The 21,308-nt window shown below is 42.5% G+C and overlaps 1 protein-coding gene across 2 annotated transcripts in view; it reads right to left on the bottom strand.

The window, feature by feature from the left end:
- Nucleotides 1–21,308, bottom strand: part of PHKB (phosphorylase kinase regulatory subunit beta) — a 152,886-nt gene that overhangs the window by 64,041 nt on the left and 67,537 nt on the right. For both annotated transcript variants that reach the window (XM_056862527.1, XM_056862526.1), the window contains exons 9-12: nt 15,562–15,657; nt 11,999–12,196; nt 9,074–9,131; nt 4,969–5,046 (exon numbers count right to left, since the gene is read on the bottom strand). In XM_056862527.1, the coding sequence (XP_056718505.1) occupies nt 4,969–5,046; nt 9,074–9,131; nt 11,999–12,196; nt 15,562–15,657 (430 nt within the window). The remainder of the gene's footprint in view (nt 1–4,968; nt 5,047–9,073; nt 9,132–11,998; nt 12,197–15,561; nt 15,658–21,308) is intronic.

Genomic DNA, 21,308 nt, shown 5'->3' with positions numbered 1-21,308 from the left:
AAAACTGAACTGAACATTAATAAAATGAGAAAACTGTAGCCCCTGTGGGCAACCAAGATAAAGGAAACGTTTGCCAGTTGTTATTCCTGGTTTCCATTCCATGCCTCAGCCAGCCAATACCACAAACTGCTGTCTTGAGCACAGGTTAATTTATGTCTCATTCTTGGATTGAACAAATGCACTCTGTAATCTATTCAGAGAGACAAAATATGTAGTAATTTTGGCAGATAAAGAACTGCAATTAGAGGTACTGTTGTTTCATGCCATAGAACTGGGAAAGTGTATTGACTAAGGAGATATTTGACTAGAGAAAACTGCTTTTGGTAATGCACCATCAAAACCCTCGACTTTATAAAGCCTGATTGAAAGGTATCTGGGATAGAATGAGAGGACTTGCAACTACAGCACTGACATTTCTTATTTATTTGCACACTGCTGAAACAGAAGAAAAATCAACACAGTGGAGTATTTATTTAAAATATTCAGCTTTCTCCGTAACGGTATCTTTGAGATGGTTCGCTAAATAGACTTAAAACACTGAGCACTGTGATTTAAACGATATAAAAAGGTATACACACCAGCATAAAAACAACCAAAGCTAAGCAGACAAGCATCAGCAATAAAAGATTTGAGAACGCAACAGAAAAGTTTTTTTAAAATTCTTAGAACACCTAGATTCGAATTCAGTAGCACCTTAAGAGACCAACAAGAGTTTTGGTGTATAAGTTCCCTTTAACGCCCGATAGCTTATACCCTGAAAATCTTGTTGACCTCTAAGGTGTGACTGGACTCAAATCTAGCTGTTCTGCAGCAGACCAACACGGCTACCCTCTGAAACTATTTTAAGAACATGTATCAACCAACACTGTAAAAGCACAAATACACTTTATGCGGGGTAGGGTTGCCATTATAGGGTTTTCAAGGTAAAGGTTGGTCAGAAGTGGTTTACCAGTGCTTTCTTCTGCACAGTACTAACCAGGGTTAGCTGTAGTGGCCCTGCTGTTGTCTACAAAAGATCCTCCACCGGTGTCACCTTCCACTACTGCTGCTGCCCAGTAGCTAACCTTCAAGGATTCCTCTGCCCCCATCCTCATTGGAACTAGAAAAGATTCTGAGCTAGAAAAGATTCTGAAGTGTAAGGATGTGTCACTGGCCACCAAGATTAAGTTAATTCATGCCATCATATTCCCTATTACTATGTATGGGTGTGAAAGCGGGACATTGAAGAAATCTGATAGGAAGAAAGTAGATTCCTTTGAAATGTGGTGTTGGAGGAGAGTGTTACGGATACCATGGACTGCCAAAAAAACAACAACAAAACAGTGGGTTATAGATCAAATCAAGCCTGAACTGACCTTAGAAGCTAAAACAACTAAACTGAATCTATCGTATTTTGGTCACATTATGAGAAGACAAGAGTCACTGGAAAAGACAGTTGAGGGCAGCAGGAAAAGAGGAAGACCCAAAAAGAGATGGATTGACTCAAAAAAGAAAGCCACAGCCCTCCATTTGCAAGGTCTGAGCAAGGCTGTCAAAGATAGGACATTTTGGAGGACTTTGATTCATAGGGTCACCATGAGTCGGAAGCAACTTGACGGCACTTAACACACACACGGGGTTGCCACCCTTCAGGTGGTGGCTAGAAATCTCCCACTATTACAATTGATCTCCAGGCAAGAGAGATCAGTTCACCTGGGGAAAATGGCTGCTTTGGACGGTAGACTCTATGGAATTATACCCCACTGAAAGTCCCTCCCCTCCCCAAACCCCGCACTCCTCAGGCTCCACCCCCAAAATCTCCAGGTGTTTCTCAACCCAAAGCTGGAAACCCTATGTGGGGTGCGAGCCAAAGACCAATTGCCCAGTTCCTCACACGGGCTCCATGATTCAAAAGTGCTAAAGCAAAAAACTGCTAAAGCAAAGAAGTTTGGGGAAGAAAGGATGGGTGAGGTAAGGACAGAACCTCACCCCACGCCTACCCCTCTGTAAATTGCCTCACCCAGCCCTACCTGAATTGGCAGGACATGGGCTGGGTCATGTCTAGCTACACTCCAATGTTTTTTTTTAGAAGGTGAGACCTTGCATACCAAAGAGGAAATAGTCCTGTCCAGGACATCATTATTTTATATCTTAAAAGAACACAGAATTTAAAGTGAAGCTTCATTAAAATAAAGAGTTTTACCTTAGTTCATTGTATGTTAACATTTTTTAAAACAAAATAGATTAAGGTATTCTGGATGTGTAATGAAATATAAATATTGTTCTATAACAGCCCCTGAAAGTTAAATACACCACCTACACAGGTGCTAGCTATAACCGGATAAGCAAACATTTTGTCATTACACAGTAAATCTCCCATAATATTATACAGAATGGCAGCAAGGATTTAAAATGTCAAAGACAAGCCAACATAATAGCCTGCGAGGAAAAACTGCCTTTTCATTACTCCTCGGTAATTGCTTGAAAATATCCAAAAATAAGAAGAGTTGGAGTTTTTTATGGCGACTTTCTCTACCTTTTCTTAAGGAGAATCAAACCGTCTTACAATTACCTTCCCTTCCCCTCCCAACAGACACCCTGTGAGGTAGGTGGGGTTGAGAGAGTTCGAAGAGAACCGTGACTAGCCCAAGGTCACCCAGCTGGCTTCATGGGTAGGCGTGGGGAAACCAACCTGGTTCATCAGATTAGAGTCCACCTCTCATGTGGAGGAGTGGGGAATTAAACCCGGTTCTCCAGATTAGAGTCCAGGGGCAGTTAAGGGAGAGTTAAGGGATTAGAGTTAAAGGAGAGTTATCTGCCAATGCAGTTCACTTTTTTTGTACGTTGATTACCCATAATGGGTTAACAAAAACAATCCATGGGATGAGAAACCGGTAGTTTACAAATATATGGGAATGGGGGATGGGCAAGTCAAAGGAAGCACAGTAGGGTATAATGCCAAAGACCTTTATTACGACAGCCTTAGAAGAACAAAGATGAGCAGTACATTTCTCTTGGTTGCAAAGGATACCGAGCAGTTATACCAAGAGCTTTCGAAAGCTGAATGAGAGAACTAGGATAACTGCCTTCCCAGCTTCGAGAGGTTACAGCAGAAATGGCTGGAAGAGGAAAGGGAGAGAGAAGCCACAATGCTCCCAACCAGAGCCAGGCAAGCACACAACTGCTCTTTTGCTATTTACAGGGCCAATTTCATCTGTGGTCCCTTCAGCCAGGAGGGGATGTAATTTGTCATCTCTCGGCCCAAGATCTAGATTCATTTATTAATATAGCAAATGCCATTAAAAACATTTATATCAGTTAACGAATTAAAATTGGAGTATATAGTAACTAAAACTATAGGATATACAATTCATAAACTGTTTATATAATTTAAACAGACATCGAATTAATAAAACACTCTCTATTTTAAGTTAAGTTACCAAGCCCCAGTTTTGTCTGACGGATCTTATACATTGCGGCACAGAATTTAGCTACTTGCTTCACCCTCTGGTCTGATCCCTTCCATAGGAGACTCCTCAGTCTCCCTTCCTCGAAGCTATCCTTTATTAGATTAAGGAGAGGGAAAATTAGCTTGTATTGGACTTCCCAATGGAACGAGCACCTGAAAAAGACATGTGCAGCAGATGGCCCTAGATCTACAAATGTGTGTTATCTGAGTCTCAAGATGAAGCTCTCCTATTCATCGGTAAACAGATTATTTCATGGCCGTCTAGTTTAGAGGAAAGATGTGACAATACTTTGGAATACCATCCCATGTTTAAAACCAGATGCCATCAAATCAGCAGGCCAGACTTCTCTAATGAGCTGTTCCAAGGCTCCTCGCATAATGATGGGAAAGTGTCAGTATCAGGCGTCTGTCCCTAGCATCCCATAAGCAAACTCATCCAGGCAGGTAGCTCTGAAGCAGTAATACTTTATTAGGAGCAAAAAGACAGATTAAAGGATTGCCCACAGGCAGGTGAGGCTAGTAATGGTGGATGAGCGGAACTATACAGAGACGTTCATAGGCATGAGAACCAAGGACTTGACGTGTGGCCAGAACCTGGCCTGACTCATGTCAAGAGCCTTTGCTCCAGCAAAAAAAAGGCAAAGGCCTGACAGAAAGTTTCAATGTAAGTAAGAGGACTTGGGGGCAGAGGGGTGCTTGCTCCAATGCAAAGCTAACATTTAACCTCTCAGCGGCTCCTTCCCCAGATAATGAACATCATTTTACGATGAGCAGTATTTTACTGGAGAGATTAATTAAGTTTTATGTTCACATTTCGCCTTGGAGCTCGGCTCTACTAAGAACACGTAAGTCAGTTTCTTGGGATTCGATCTTTGCTTGCTTCAGTTCCCTGCAGTGTAAGAGTTTTCCCACCTACTTTTTGGGAAGTTCGGATCAGGGCTTAGATCTACCGGTAATCGCCACGGATGAAGAAGAGTTGGTTTTTGTACCCCGCTTTTTCTCTACCTTTAACGAGTCTCAAAGCAGCTTACGATCACATAAGAACATAAGAAAGGCCCTGCTGGATCAGACCAAGGCCCATCAAGTCCAGCAGTCTGTTCACGCAGTGGCCAACCAGGTGCCTCTAGGAAGCCACAAACAAAACCTTTCCTTCCTCTTCCCACAACAGATGTCTTGTGAGGTAGGTGGGGCTGAGAGAGTTCAGAGAGAACGGCCACTAGCCCAAGGTCACCCAGCTGGCTTTATGCGGAGGAGTGGGGAAACCAGCCCATTTCACCAGATTAGAGTCCGCCGCTCATGTGGAGGAGTGGGGAATCAAACCTGGTTCTCCAGATTAGAGTCTGCTGCTCTTAACCATTACACCATGCTGGTTCAAGGGATTTCTGTCCACGGAGCATGGTTCCCTCCCCTCCCTCCCCCGTGCTGTGGCTCAAAATTCTCCCTGAAATTGCACTTCCTTATATTCATGGAAATCCTCCACCAGATCCCAGCCTGTATGCAATGAACCCACTTCATATTACCTTCCGGAGACTGCTGCAGCAAAGGGTCCAGAAGCTGCTGATACTCTTTTACTTGCTCCGTATTGCCTCTAAAAACTCCTAGAAAGCAACAAAGCAAACATTTCATAAAAAAAAAAACCTTCTTTCTTCTATGTGCACACTTCAGTTTATTTATTTAGTTATCTATACCCTGCTTTTCTCTCCAGCGGGAACCCCAAGTGGTTTGCAACCCCATCCTCCATTTAATCCTCATTACAACTATTCTGTGAGGTAGGTTAGGCTAAGAGTGGCATGTGACTGGCCCAAGGTCACTCAGCAAGCTTCCGTGACAGAGCAGGGATTCGAACCTCAGGCTCCCGCCAGATCCTAGTCCAACAATCTAATTGCTGCACTATGCTGGCTCTCGTTATGAAAATACCAACATAATTTCAGATGTTTTTAGCCACAATAAAGGTAATGGGTAGGGTTGCCAGGTCCCTCTTCACCACCGGCAGGTTTTCGGAGTGGAGCCTGAGGAGGGCGGGGTTTGGAGAGGGGAGGGACTTCAGTGCCATAGAGTCCAATTGCCAAAGCAGCCATTTTCTCCAGGGAAACTGATCTCTATCGGCTGGAGATCAGTTGTAATAGCAGGAGATCTCCAGCTAATACCTGGAGGTTGGCAACCCTAGTAATGGGAGCCTTTCCCCAATGCTGACTTCAGCTACAGAGATATACAAGGATCCACTTGCAGTGCATGCTATTTTTCTGGCCCAATATTCTTATAAATCTGTGAAGTCAGTTTCTCACACGTTGCTTTGATCTCCTTTGCTTTAGTGTACTTTGGGCTGAAAATAATTTCCCTGGGAGGCAGGGGTCTATGTAATGACAAATGGACTTCCAGCAGGCTGCTCCTGTGATTACAGCTTCAGGGCTTTGATCAGCGTGGCTTTCCTTTTATGACATTTGCTACAATTCACACTTTTCTGCTGCTCCCTTTCGTCTTTCCAGTCTTATTACTCTTCTCTGGTTCTTCTGTATACATTTCCTTTAGGACCGAGGTTGTAAGTCTAAAAACATTTCTTTGTAGCATGTGGTTTATGGATAGAATCATTCTTGCTTGTGTTTACTGTACTGTCGAGTTTGTCTCTCTCTCTCTCCACAAACATAAATCCTTACAGTGGATGTACATCATCGTGTCTTGCTAGATCAGATTCAATGGTCCCTTTAGCCCAGTATTCCAACAGTAAAGAAGAAGAAGAAGAAGAGTTGGTTTTCATACCCCGCTTTTCTCTACTTTTAATGAGTCTCAAAGCGGGTTACAATCACCTTCCCTTCCCCTCCCCGCAATAGAGACCCTCTGAGGTAGGTGGGGCTGAGAGAGTTCCAAGAGAACTGTGCCCAAGGTCACCCAGAGGGCTTTACGTGGAGGTGTGGGGAAACAAACCAGGTTGACCAGATTAGAGTTCACCACTACTAACCACTACACCACGCTGGCCAGATACCTCCAAGGATGGGTTGGACTAGATGACCCTGGTGGTCCCTTCCAACTCTATGATTCTATGGTGTCATTCCCCTGTTCTTTATTTATAACATCTGGTATCCAGAGGCTGACTGCCTCTGAATATGAGATCCCATTTAGCTACCTTGGCTACTAAGCATGGGATGGATCCTCTGACTCCATTCCATTAAGCACGGAGTCTTGCCCCGGAAGAACAAGTCTTTTTGTCTGAGGCAATCAATCAATAATTTATTACAATCATAGACCAGCAGAATAAAATACACATTAACAAAGAGGACTCCTTTCTTCACCCTAAGGCTCCTTCACTTAGCGGGAAGGGATCAATGATCTGACCCCATACATTTTCAAATACCTTCTGCTAAGAAGCCCCTTACCACGCCCAAGGCTCTCTACAATACAAATAGTTTCCCTTTAAACCATGACGACCATGAATCCAAATGCAGAGGGTGGCAAACTGCAGTACGTGTGGGCCAGACACAAAGGTTTGGTACAAGGTGTTTGTTTGAATTCAATATCTCACTACCAGGAAGGATTATGGTTCCTACCCAGAGGCCTTGCAATTATCTTTCAAACTTGTGGTCTTCTTTACTTTTGGCTTTTCTTTCCTTTGCTAGCTACTTGAATGCTTGCTTGAACAGATGGAAGCTAGATGACTGGCCTTGTGGGTTAAAATAAATACATTTTTAAAAGCCAATTTATTATAAGGGGGTGTGAAATCACTCATTCCAATTTCACCTGAAACACAAACTAATAGCAAGTCACTCTCTCTTAGGGTTACCAGCTCCGAGTTGGGAAATACCTGGAGATTTTTGCAGCGGAGCCTGAGGAGGGCAGGGTTTAGGGAGGGGAGGGACTTCAATGCCATAGAGTCCAATTGCCAAAGCAGCCATTTTCTCCAGGGGAACTTATCTCTATCGGCTGGAGATCAGTTGAAATAGCAGGAGATCTCCAGCTAGTACTTGGAGGTTGGTAACCCTACTCTCTCTGCAGTCATTCTGCCAAATGGGAATAAGGCCTACCCACCTTACAGGACAGGTGTAAAGCTTAACAAGTCACTGTACAGCGAAGCACTCAAAAAGCACTATATCAATAACAACCTGACTGTGTCACAGAGAACCCATGCTTTGCTGAGAAAGTCCACATGAAGCTGCCTTTTGCTGAATCAGCCCATCAGTGAAATAGGACTATCCACAGACAAGACAGGAGGACTCACACACTTGAGGGATTCCCGAGGTAAGCAGGTATTCCCAAAACAACACAGCCTGACAAAGACTAAGAATGCATTCCTCCTGCATTCCAGGAGAAAGAGATGTTCTGGAGAAATCCATTCAGTTATTTTTTATACGTGAGGCAAGAGTCGAATCGGAGGACTTTATGTTCAAAAGCATTCTTGGTAGCAAATTCTAGACAATAAAAGTTTTACAGATTTGCTGGGATCCGGAGGTGTGCTGATGAAATAAGTACACATGGACCTCTTATGGACATGGATATGGCCTGCCTCGTTCATGTCAATAATACTGGGAATAATACTGGAAATTAACAGGGAAGCTGTGGCTCAGTTTGTAGAGCATCTGCTTGGCATGCAGAAGGCCCCAGGTTCAATCCCTGGCATCTCCAGTTAAAGGGACCTAGGCAAGTAGATGATATGAAAGACCTCTACCTGAGACCCTGACAGAATGATAGGGGACATGCCATATTAGATCTTGAATCAATCCTTTTCTGTATTAGATTTTGTATTAATCCATGCTTTGATTACACTCTGCCCTACTGGGCTGAAATATTATGGGAAAGAATGCTGACAGGCAAGGTTCCTTGCTAAAATGCCAAAGGTAGCTGGTGTAAAGAACAAGATGCATCGATAGAAGGCCTGTAGCGCCAACAGAGATCTAAGGCATATTGTTTATGGAACATCACAAGGATAGTAGGTATCCGGAGGCTATACTAGAAGAATGTAAGTCCTAAATCAATGATGACAATCTGACATCTATGCAAATCAGTAGAACACACATTTCAAAGGTTGTGTATGCACTTCAAAGAAGACCCAACAACCAATGTATTGCCAGTCCACATTCCAACACTGATTATACTAACTCATGTGTCACTAGTACGTTTTATTATTATATGAGGCAACTGCTGTATGTCACGTACTACTGTATGTCACGTGCATGTCATAATGTTGTATTACTGCACACTAGCAAAAAGGTATATAAGGTGACATTATGCTCGTGTCAAATGCGCACTGTCTTAGCAACCCATTGAGTTGTTGGCAGTGGCCTATTGTGAACAATAAATCTTTTTTTACTTAACCAGTTTGTGTGTCTGGCTATTTGACTTGAGACAAAAGCACCAAGGCCCGAACCTTAGTGTAACCTACGGGTGGCGCTAACAAGAAATAGCATTTTGAGAATTTCAGAACAGTGAACATATCGAAGCATTCCCTTCTCAGCACTACATAAAAGAAATATTTAAAATGTTCATTCTAATCATTTTCCTTAGGAGGCAGAGCAGTCACTGAAAACCTTGGCATAACTACATTATAGCCTTCCTTTCTAGATTGCCAAAAAACGTTTTATTGATCCATTCCACAATTCATCCCCCATCTAAAAAGGAAAGAAAAGTCAAACTTACCATCGATCATCATGAAAATAAAAAAGAGAGGAAATTCGCATTCAATGCCGTCAAAGAGCTAAAATAAAATAAAAAGAGAAATTAGAAGCATGCGGTAGACCTGCACATCCAACATCTTATCACGCATTCAAAGATAAAAGAATAATTTGTTCGCATGCTTAAGTGTAAAACAACTTATTTTTAAAAGAAAAAGATGACTCGCCGTGGCACATAAAGATTTGCAGCACTTTAAAAATGTCACAGCACAATTTTATGTGTTTGTTTTTATTCTAGGCAGGAAAACTTTCCTTCAAATTAAAAAAAAGAGGCAAAAATAAAAGTGTTAGAAGGAAAAATGAGAACTCCGTTCAGAAAGCCTTTGACGGCAAGCATTAATACTCTGAAGCACCTAGAGATTTTCGTTATTAATATACTCTAGTCTGTAGTCAGCTGTGAAATTAAACACAATGATAAATAACGCGGCTGTTTGTTATAAGAAACAAACTGTACATCGCCTTTGAAATGTAAGCACATTTACCTCTAAACAAATCAATCAGCGGGAAAAGTGCTGATGGCGCATACCCTTAGGCCTGCACATCCAAAGCGAGTGTGGCAAGTAATGTCTGCTTCACTAAAATAGATTGCCAGGAAGTGCCAACACTAACAGTTCGCGTGATTTGCTGTTTTCTCTCCCCACCTTTCTTTTTTTATAGCAGGAAGCAGTGGAAGTCTCCCCATGTTTGAGAAGCTCTGGTGGCAGTGTTAGAATGGAATTAAAGCAGGGGTGGGGAACCTTTTTCTGCCAAGGGCCATTTGGATATTTATAACATCATTTGCGGGCCATACAAAAGTATCAACTCAGAACTTGCCCCCACACATTCTGGCCCTGCCCCCTTTAACCCCTCCATTGTTGCCACTTTCGCTCCCAGCCCTCTTGTAGAACAGAGGGAATACGTTTCTCCACGGCCTGGGTGGGAAAGGGTTAACACAGTTTCTTGGACGGTCCTAGCAGCTCCATAGCTAACGACTCTTCTGCAAGGGGGAATGAAGATCCCTTTTCTCCGCAAAACAAACTCGAATCCGCCTTGAATAGAGGCTATTCCTGTCCGTGGGAGGGGGCAGATTGCCATTCTTAGATCCTTCTGAGCTAGAGATCTGCCAGGACCCATAAAGGGCCAGACCAAATGATTTCGCGGGCCTTATACGGCCCCCGGGCCTGACGTTCCCCACCCCTGAATTAAAGGAACACTTCAAGCTCAGCCTGCATCAACAGATCTGACTAAATAGGGGACCAGTTGATCCAGCCTAGGGGACCAGTTGATCCAGCAAGCTTCCACTCCCAGCCCAAGGCTTAAATATGTTGAGAGGACAGCAGCTTCATCTGCCGTGGAAGCAGTACCTGGGACTCATCAGGTCAGGCCTAACTGTAGCCAGAATCCTGCAAAGGATTACATCTACCATGAAGAAGAAGATGAAGAGTTGGTTTTTATACCTTGATTTTCTCTGCCGTTAAGGAGTCTCCCACCAACTTACAATCGCCTTCCCTTTCTCTCCCCACAAGAGATATCTTGTGAGGTAGGAGAGGCTGAGAGAGTTTGGAGAGAACTGTGACTAGCCCAAGGTCACCCAGCAGGCTTCATGTGTAGGAGTAGGGAAACCAACCCAGTTCACCAGATTAGAGTCCACCACTCGTGGAGAAATGGGGAATAAAACCCGGTTCTCCAGATTAGATTCCACCGTTTTTAACCACTATATCATGCTGGCTTTGCATTTACAAGAACTAGAAGAAGCTGGTAACTGCAGAGTCACAGAATTACAGTGCTACAAGGAACCTGAACATCACCAAGTGAAGCTCCTTGGAATGAGCCACAACCTCATAACCTGGCTGCCAACTCAGGAATTCCTGCAGATGTGGGGGTGAAGCCCAGGAAAGGTGGAGTTTGGGGAGGGGAGGGACCTCAGCAGGGTAAAATACCTTAGAGTTCACCGTCCAATGTAGCCATTTTCTCCAAGGGATCTCTGCAGTGTGATCAGCTGTGATTCCAGGAGATTTCCAGACCCCACATGGAGGTTGGCAGCCCTTCATTTATGGGGAGGGGCTGTGGCTCAGCGGTAGAGCATCTGCTTGGCATGCAGAGGGTCCCAGGTTCAATCCCCAGCATCTCCAGTTAAAGGGACTAGGCAAGTAGGTGATGTGAAAGACCTCTGCCTGAGACCCTGGAGAGCCGCTGCATGTCAGAGTAGACAGTACTGACTTCAATGGACCAAGGGTCTGATTCAGTAGAAGGCAGCTTCAGATGTACATTTATTTATTTGTTTAAAACATTTATTAATTGCCTTTCTTCCTTACAGAGCTCAAGGTGGCTTACAACATAAATAAAAGATATAAAGCAGAGTACATAAAAACACTTAAGTACATAACCAGCATGGCTAAAAGATTAACATGCATGGCTGCGATCATGCAGCAGAACTTGCGCTACGGCATCTCATGCAGAATTCAACTGTTCCCTTTCATTAGCTATGGGGAAAGCAAGATTTTCCCTGCCAAACTCAAATACTTGTTGTTTGCCCTGGACAGCAGGGATGCAGAAGAGATCAATAAAACAATGTGATCACAGGTATCTAACTTTTGGCTAAGTCTACAAAAGTGCTACTGTCATTTTCTGTTGAAATTACAACAGAAGGTCTGGTATAAGCTCCGTTTCAGCGTGCACGACTGCACTGGTATAATATAGGTAATTAGAAATTAGAATTTGACATTTAGAGTCATAGCAATTAGCTGCGTAAAAACTATTCCGAGTGGGCAAACTGGAATTTCTTTATCCGGTAATTACACCACACACATTTCAATAAACAAGAAACAAACCCTGCAAGGGGACGTGAGTTCGAACATTTACGCGCCCACCAATTAATCCCTTCCCCATATCATGTTAATAGCTGCATTACCTTAATTTCTGCAGGTTTATAGTAATGACGATTTTTGTCCTCCAGAGCGGTTCTGTAGCCATCTCTCAAAAATCGCTTGAACCCGTATTTCCCTTTGAGCTTTCTGACCACCTTGTCAATGGTTTGGCTGTACAAAGCATCATCATCTACGGCAAAGGCAGGATAGCTAATGCAGGGTAGGAGAGCAGCATCAGTATTCTGGGGGGGCGAAGGAAATGTTGGTTTCAGTAACTGGTGAATGAGGGAGTTCAAAAAGTAAACAAACCATGTAACGAGAATCCAGACATCTGGAAGGCTTACTTATATTTTAAAAACTGTGCCCTGTGTATCCGACATATAACAGGTAGGATCCAGACCAAATTTACAGCCTCCCCACCCCCACCGCAGCCCATAGAACTCCACAAAATGCTGCTCCTGGGAGACAGTAGACCCTGAGGAATGACACGGAGGGTATGCAGTGGGGATATTGATGGGAATTGCCAATTCAGTATGGATTCAATCCGACGGCTCCAATCCAAGTTCAAGTGAGGAAGGCCTTGGCCTCTGAGCTCTGTTTGTTGGCCCTCTGGGGCTGTTTGAAACAGTCAGCTGGATCAGATGGACCATTAGTCTGATCCAGCAGGGCTGGATGTTCTTAATAGGTGCTCCAAGGTGCACATGGTGCTCCTGCAACGGCCGGTTTCCCTCACTTACTTCCAGATTCAGGAGCTGTTTCCCGAGGCTGAAATCAGGGACAAAATTTCGTGCACGGACAGACCATGGAGCATACTGAACGCATTCGACTGAACCCCTTTTGAACCAGTTCAGGCTAAAAGCTTGAAACTATGATCGTCAACTGTTTAAATAATAGGAGTAGGTGTTTAAAAATGGACATGGGGGAACCCCCTCCCCCCGATCAGCAAGGGGGGCATTTTGGGCTGCAGAAGGACGCAAGAGAGTCTTGCTCCATGGATGAAAATTCTTCTGCTCACAAAAATGTTGCGTTGGATCCCAGCCATAGTTTGTTTCTCTTCTGTGCAACCCACGGCGTAATCTTAGCTTGAAATCAAGGTTTGTATGGAAGAGATCGCACCATAGTCTCCAATTCAGAGACAACCACAAATGGCAAAAATGGAAGATTTAAGTAGATCACGGCACGTGGAAGGCATCCCAAACGTCATGGTTTATGGAGAGATCTTCAGCTACACGATTAAGTAATCAGAACTTCTGGGGACACTCATACTGGGAGTACATAGAAAACTGTCTAATGAAGCCACCTGTACAATATGAGTTTGGAGGAAAACTGACAAAGAAGTTGTCAAGCACTGTGCTCTCAGTGGGGCTACACAAAAGACTTTGTCTTCTGCCCGAATGATAGTTCCCCCAGTTTTTAAGCAACTAATGAAAAGGCCTTTAAAATTCACTACCAGATATCGAGCCCTGACCAGGATGGCCCAGGCTAGTCTGATCTCGTCAGATCTCGGAAGATAAGCAGCATCAGCCCTGGTGAGTACTCAGATGGGAGACCACTAAGGAATACCTGGGTTGTTATGCAGAGGAAGGCAACGGCAAACCACCTCTGTTAGTCTCTTGCCTTGAAAACCTTATGGGGCCACTATAAGCAGGCTACGACTTGACAGCACTTAACACAAACACACACCAGAAATTGTCAGACACACCATCAACATCTCCTGGTACACATGAAAAAAATATTACAATATTCAAACTAGCATTCACCAGGGAAATACAATTTCATTTGAAGTTCAGGAGTGGAAGAAAATATAAACAAAATAGCTGCCAACACCTCCCCCCCACCTTTCTGAAATATAATTCTTTCATGAGGCACACACAATAGAAAGAGTGGAGATTAATGGTTTATTTAATTTGTGGAAATGCTACGCGATCCAGGAATGGAGGAAGAGGCATCGTGCCATGACTGCTAATTGAAGACACTGAAAGATAGCGCTTGTGATGTTAATGAAAAGTGCCTAACGCTAAACTAGCATCCTTGATGAAAGGCTTCTTAGATGTAGAAGAAGAAGGAGAGTTGGTTTTTATATGCCAAGTAAAGGCATAATCTAACCGGCTTACAATCACCTTCCCTTCCCCTCCCCACAACAGACACCCTGTGAGGTAGGTGGGGCTGAGAGAGCTCTAAGAGAGCTGTGACTAGCCCACGGTCACCCAGCTGGCTTCATGTGGAAGAGTGGGAAAACTAACCCAGTTCACCAGATTAGAGTCTGCCGCTCATGTGGAGGAGTGGGGAATCAAACCCGGTTCTCCAGATTAGAGTCTACCGCTCCATACTTACTCAGTTGGCCTCTCACAATGCCTTTCCCGTATAACCCACATGGAAACTGTCAAGCCCAAAGACAACTGACATATTGCTCCATATTATAAAGGTCCTCAAATTTGACAGTGTAGAGTTCTAATGTCCAGAAACTTTAAATTGGGGGGAAAGGCAGGATGCCTTCCATTTACACTATTTAGAGACAATACAGATTGTGTATTACAGGCAGAATGTGCTCAGTTCCGGAAGACGTACTGTAAACCAGCCATGTAGCTTTAAGTGCTGAACAGCCGATTTGCGTTTCAGTGCATGTAATTAGTATACATGTTCCTGAATAAGGATGATGCCAAACAACATTGGGTAAGCATTGTGAATTGTTACCCTCTAATACTGTTAACCCTGTTAACCCTCTAGCAACACTGTAAAAAAATTATACATATTTCCTTTGGGGTGTATTTCTACCCCCAACCAATTACTTGAAAAGCAAAAACTATGTTTTGAACCTAGGATATTAGATAACAAATGCAAACGTTTATGAATTTTAAAGAACATCAAAAATATCTTAAAGTAATTATTTCCCACACTGCTGCATCTTATGGCATTATTTTCTACCCCCAAACCGATCTCTGATGTGAGGTAAATATTTATCATGAAGGGGCATCAGTTTGTTAGGAAGGGCTACATCTCTCTCCAGGACACTTTAAAAGGTTTTCCTGGAGTACTATTTTTTTGAGGGGGAGGGGTGACCTTCATGGGGAATTTTTCCTACCCCAAACTACAGGCTGGGGTGATAAAATGCATAAATTTTACTCAGTGGTAAAATGCATACATTTCTGGGATGGTTTGTGTACCCTGGGCCCTTTTCTTGTTTACAGAAAGAAAATGGTGTGGTTATTTTATGAAACCCTGTATCCCTTCTAGAGTACTTCTGCATCCCACTGGTGGTATGCATAACACTGGCTGAGAGCCACTGCCTTAGGACACATTTCACACAAAGATATATCTATCTATCCACTTATAACTCAGGGGAAAATATTCCTGTTGCCCACCCCTGCTTTATAAAAGGATTTCATCCTGTCCACAGTGACGGAAGACACGTCCATCATAATAATTAGCTTCTAGAATGGTCTCTCTTGCACAGTAATATTTAAAGAACAAATTCTAATTGCTCCCTAACCAACAACTTCAGACCCTTTATTAAACAGGATATTAAAACTGCAATACAGCTAAGAATGATATCCAAGTTCATTCCCTCCCTACTCTGTTAAACTCAATTTCATCAAACATTACTTACATGAGATCGTGATTCTCGGGGAAGCAATGAACAAAGAGTTTGCCTGTTCCGATTGTGGGCATCAAGATCTACAAATATAACAGACCAGGAACAACCCTGTAAAAGGAACAGAAAATTCACACTATAGAGAGTATGTATAGAAATGCCTGGAGTAGAAAATAATGGTAAATCGAACGGCTTCCGAGGACGATTATCATCTGCAACTGTAAACCAATTGTTTCAAATAAACAATGACATTTTCAGGACAGGAAGCCAGAAAACCTCCAGACTAACAAAGACTACAGTCCACAATAGCCATGCAGATTAGCTTTGGATTTCACACATTAACAGATCACTTCAGGATACAATTGTTCCATGTTAACATACCACACCCTCATTAGCATATTATCTCGATACTTACAGGACAATGATTAGCACATTACCTTGGATACTTTTTGCAGGACAATGATTCAGCTCAAACCCAACCCCTTTCTGACTATATATTACTCTTCCTACACACTTGACACTGAGAGACACTGTCCTTCAGTGTTACTCCTCTGAAGATGCCTGCCACAGCTGCTGGCGAAATGTCAGGAAAGAAAATACCAAGACCACGGTCACACAGCCCGGATAACCTACAAGAACCAATGAACTCTGACCGTGAAAGCCTTCAGCAATATTTATAGATTAATGACCCCAAAAACATCCTGTCATTAATGGCCTTGCTCAGGTCTTGCAAACTGAAAGCCATGGCTTCCTTTAATGAGCCAATCCATTTCATGTTGGTCTTTTCCTGTTGCCTTCAACTTTTCCTAGCATTGTTGTCTTTTCCAGTGAGTCTCACCTTCTCATGTTGTGATCAAAGTACAATAGCCTCAGTTTAGTCATTTTAGTTTCTAGAGCAAGTTCAGGCTCATAATATTACTTCATTTAATATTGACAGATTAAGTAGGCATTTTACACCAAGTTAGTAGATATAGGGTTTGAGATTTTGGATGTTTGCACCTGCGGCAAATAGATGAAAGCTTCAATGGTGATTGCAACAACTTGTTGAATACAAACAACCTCGTCAAATAATTGCGTTCCAGCAGAACTGTAGACTTGACATGTTTAGAAAGTCATTATCCGTGAGGAACTCCATAAGAATTTGCATGTAAATTTCTTTTGCAACGCAAGTCAAACATTAATCAGAAGCATAACGCCACAGAATAAGACATTTTTAAGGTCAAACTATTTGAAAATTTGGGGAAAAATAGAAAAGGACTTAAGTCAATGGTCAAAGATGAATATTTCTTGGTTGGGTAGGATATCGGCAATTAAGATGAATGTACTTCCTAGATTGAACTTTTTATTTCAATTTTTGCCGATTGAAATTCCAGATAGAACAATAGAAAGTTGGCAAAAACAAATTAACCGATTCGTTTGGAACGGGAAAAAACCAAGAATCAGATTTAAAGTGTTACAAGACGAAAAGAAAAGAGGAGGTTTAGCATTACCTAATTTTAAATTATACTATCATGCCGCCTGTTTGACTTGGATTACAGAATGGATAAAGCGCCCTAACGCCAGACATGTTATTTTAGAACGAGCGGACCTTGGACAAGGTTTCCACAAAGTTCTGTGGGACTCTACAACGAAAATCTGAAAGGATAAAATACCAGAAGACTGTGATGTGAAAACAGCGTTACTAAGAGTATGGAAGAAATACAAAAAGAGAATAAGTCCCTCTCCACCATCCATTATGTCTCCAGTTGAAGCTTATCACGATGATGTTAAATTAAAACCGGGCGTTCATTTTACTTATAATTGTATGATCAAGCCCACAGGAGAAATTAAGACCCTGACCAATCTTCAAGAAGATTTTCAAAAATTGAATTGGCTGACTTATTTACAACTGAGGTCTAATTTACAAAAAGACTGTTTTTATCCCCAACCATTTCGTGAACTAACAGAATTCGAGCAGATAACATCCAAAAATGACTCACACTTATTAGGAAACATCTATAAGCTTCTTCTGAAATGCGAAACAGAAGAGGAACAAGTGAAAATCAATATGATAAAATGGATGCAAAATTTTGGAGAAATGATTAATATGGATTTATGGGAAAAACGTTGTACTTCCGAAATGAAATACACCGTCTCTCAAGAAGTGAGAGAAAACTGGTACAAAACATTTTATAGATGGTATTTGACTCTTAATATGCTTTCTCAGATGACTACCCCTGGAAAAAAAGGTGCCTGTTGGAAATGCCAAGATACTGATGGTTCTTATTTTCATGTCTGGTGGACATGCTCAAAGATACAAACATATTGGAAAAGAATTCATCAAGAAATTCAGTTAATGTTAAATATTAAGCTAACTTTTGACCCCAAATTCTATCTACTCAGTATAGTGCCACTGAATTTACCTGCGAAATTTCAGGACGTTTTTAAATATGCTACTACTGCAGCTAGAACGGTTCTTGCAAGAACCTGGAAACAAACCCACATACCCGAAATAGAAGACTGGAAAGAAAAACTATTGGAATATGCTAGCATGGCTAAGATGACTTTCGAGATTAATTCAAAATCTACTGAATCTACAGAGCAATTTCATGATAAGTGGATGTCATTCTACACCTATATGAATTCTAGTTAATTGAATGTAACATGACGGTTATGTAATATTCAATTTGTTATACACAATAGTAATGTAATCTTAGACCCTTATACAATAGAATACTAATATAAGTAATAACAGAATGACACTATGTAATAGTTTTTTTAGTATAGAGAATGTCTCTTAATATACAATCGAGCTTATTTTTTATTATTGTATTGTTTTTATACTTATAATATTCAATCCCTTCCTTTTTTTTCCTGTACCCCTTCAATTATATAAATAAAATTATTTTTTAAAAAAAGAAGAAGAAGCATAACGCCATTGTTCAGTTGATCTGCATCAACTGGAGGACAAGGACCTTGCAGAAAAGCAACAGAGACATATTCTGTTGTTCTGAAGAAAGGTCCCATGGTGGATGGACGTAGAGTGGCCACAATCTCTGGTGATCACATACAGCCATTCTCATGCACGAGTTGGTATTTACTGATTTGGGATTTATTACATATAGAAGAAGGCCGATTATGCATTCTCGCTTTACCCTTCTTTATTCCCCGTTTCAGCCAGGATCAAAGCAACCTGGGCTGGGGAAAACTGTATGCACGGGCTTGAATGATCAGGGAATAAACTGTGTGCAAATCGGGGGGCATGAATACAGGAAAGCAGTCTCCCAAGTTCAAATCAAGTCCCACCCCTTTAATTGCTGGTCTGTGATTGGCTCACCTCGTGAGAGAACATTTCCTTCCCCCCCAGACCCAACTGCCGCATAAAAAAGCATTTTAAGAACAAAAAAACAAAAAATGGGGCCATTTGAAAGAAGGGGGGGGGAATCCAAGCCTTATTTTAAAAAAGCCTTTCTTTCTCTCAGAAAGAGCTCCCAGGAAGCAGGAAGCAATTGAATCCCTGCCACTTCGCTGCTTCCCCTGTATGGCTATCAGCAAGCAGAACAGAAGAGGGGTTTGGAAAGGGGGCGGGGAAAGCTCAATGCGAGGCAAGTGTTATGCACGCTCTTTGGATCCGGTTTCAGCTTGGAAAGACCATTTGACTCCGGCAAGAAGAGGAATGGGAAAAGCCGAGTTCGTTCAAGGTTGAAACGGGGTTGAGCCGAAAAGGAATGAGGTAACGTGCATTTTCAAAAACTTGATCCTGGTTGAAACAGGGAATGAAGGAGGCTAAACCTACCATGCCTAAGTGACCGAAGAGTTGTTTTTTTATATGCTGGCTTTCTCTACCTTTTTAAGAAGAATCAAACCGGCTTACAATCGCCTTCCCTCCCTCTCCCCACAACAGACATCTTGTGAGGTAGGTGGGGATAAGAGAGTTCGGCGCGAACTGTGACTAGCCCAAGATCCCCCAGCGGGCTTCATGTGTAGGAGTGGGGAAACCAACCCGGTTCACCAGATCAGCATCTGCCACTCATGTGGAGGAGTGGGGAAACCAACCCGGTTCACCAGATTAGAGTCTGCCGCTCATGTAGAGGAGTGGGGAATCAAACCCGGTTCTCCAGATTAGAGTCCACCCCTCTTAACTACTACACCACGCTGGCTACACTTCACATTTCTACAAGGTGGCTAACGGTGAACACAGGAAAACACAATCATCAGTAAAATAAATTAAACCATCATTAAAATATTTAAAACTAAACAACAACAACAAACCCAGATTTTTTTTCATATACACCAGAAGGTCTGCAGAGATGGTGACAGTTGTTCCTCCTAAGGGAGGAAGTTTCGTAACTTAATGGACAGGGTAGCAGATGATAGGATTAGGCGGTTGTACAAATAAGCACAGATGAAAACTGCATCTATGTTAATATCCTTAATGCATTTCCCAAGTTGTCAACAGGACAGTTGCTTTTTCGTCCAGCGCACTCCAGTGTGTACAATACATAATGACAGAATCAGGAATGTAATCCTAAATGTTGCAGGTGAAATAAAACAGCTGAATAGGAGCGGCTGCCAACACCTTCTACATTAGGCATGGTCCAATGGATTCTGGGGGAAATGTCTGAATTTAATGAGTTTCTTCCCCGCCCCCAACAAAGGAATTATGAAACTCCTGCATGCGTAGTAAGGGATCCAGTATCAGCTTGTAATTCCCTGGTTCCCCAGTGGACCCTTTTTAAAAAAATTGGAGTAACCTTTGTTACTCTCCAGTCCTCTGGAACAGCAGTTGATTTTAACAACAATTTACATGCACTTGTTAGTAGAGCAACAATTTCACATCTGAGTTTCTTAAGAATCCTCTGGTATACAACTCTGGGAACCATAGACTAACTGGTTTTTAATTTGCCCAATAGTCCTAGAACTACGTCTCTCATCACCTCAACTCGACCCAGTTCTTTAGACTCCCATCTTGAGTAGTTCTGGTGTGGGTATGTACCCCACACTTTTCACGGTGAACATAGATGCAAAGAAGTCATTTTGTATCTCTGCCATCTCCCTTTAGCAATTATTTTAGTCCAGAGGTGTCGAGCTCAATTGTTACGAGAACCGGATATGACATAAGTATCACTTCGTTAGGCTGGGCCATGCCTCGCTAGCCCAGACTGAGAGTGGGGGGTAGCTGCCTCAGCAGGCCGGATAAGAGCTCTCAAGGGGGCGGATCCGGCCCGTGGGCTTATATTTGGCCGCCATGTTTTAGTCCTTTGCATTCCAATGAACCAACTGCTGCTTGGCTGATTTTCTGTTATATTTAAAGAAATGCTTATTGCTGGTCTTGATGTTTTTAGTAATCTTCTCAAATTCTCTATTCACTTGCCTAATTGCTAACTTGGAGGAGTGGGGAATCAAACCCGGTTCTCCAGATTAGAGTCCACCGCTCTTAACCGCTAGACCACACTGGCTCTCAACGCCCATATAAACACCCATAAGATGCTTCTCTCTCCAATAATCCTCAATAACTTCTCCGTCTCCCATAATACTAGAACGCCGGGTCATCTGCTGAAGCTGGAGGGTGAGAGATTCAAAACAGATAAAAGGAAGTATTTTTTCACACAAACACATAGTTACATTGTGGAACTCCCTGCCCCAGGATGTGGTGATGGCTGCCAACTTGGAAGTCTTGAAGAAGGGAGTGGACATGTTCATGGAGGAGAGGGGTATTCATGGCTACTAGTAAAAATGGATACTAGTCATGATTCTCCTATTCTCTCCAGGATCAGAGGAGC

This window comes from Euleptes europaea, chromosome 17 (assembly GCF_029931775.1).
Source record: "Euleptes europaea isolate rEulEur1 chromosome 17, rEulEur1.hap1, whole genome shotgun sequence".
In the NCBI taxonomy this organism is placed as follows: Eukaryota; Metazoa; Chordata; class Lepidosauria; order Squamata; family Sphaerodactylidae; genus Euleptes; species Euleptes europaea.
The sequence above is the reverse complement of the archived record's forward strand: the minus strand, read 5'-3'. Positions and strand labels throughout refer to the sequence as shown.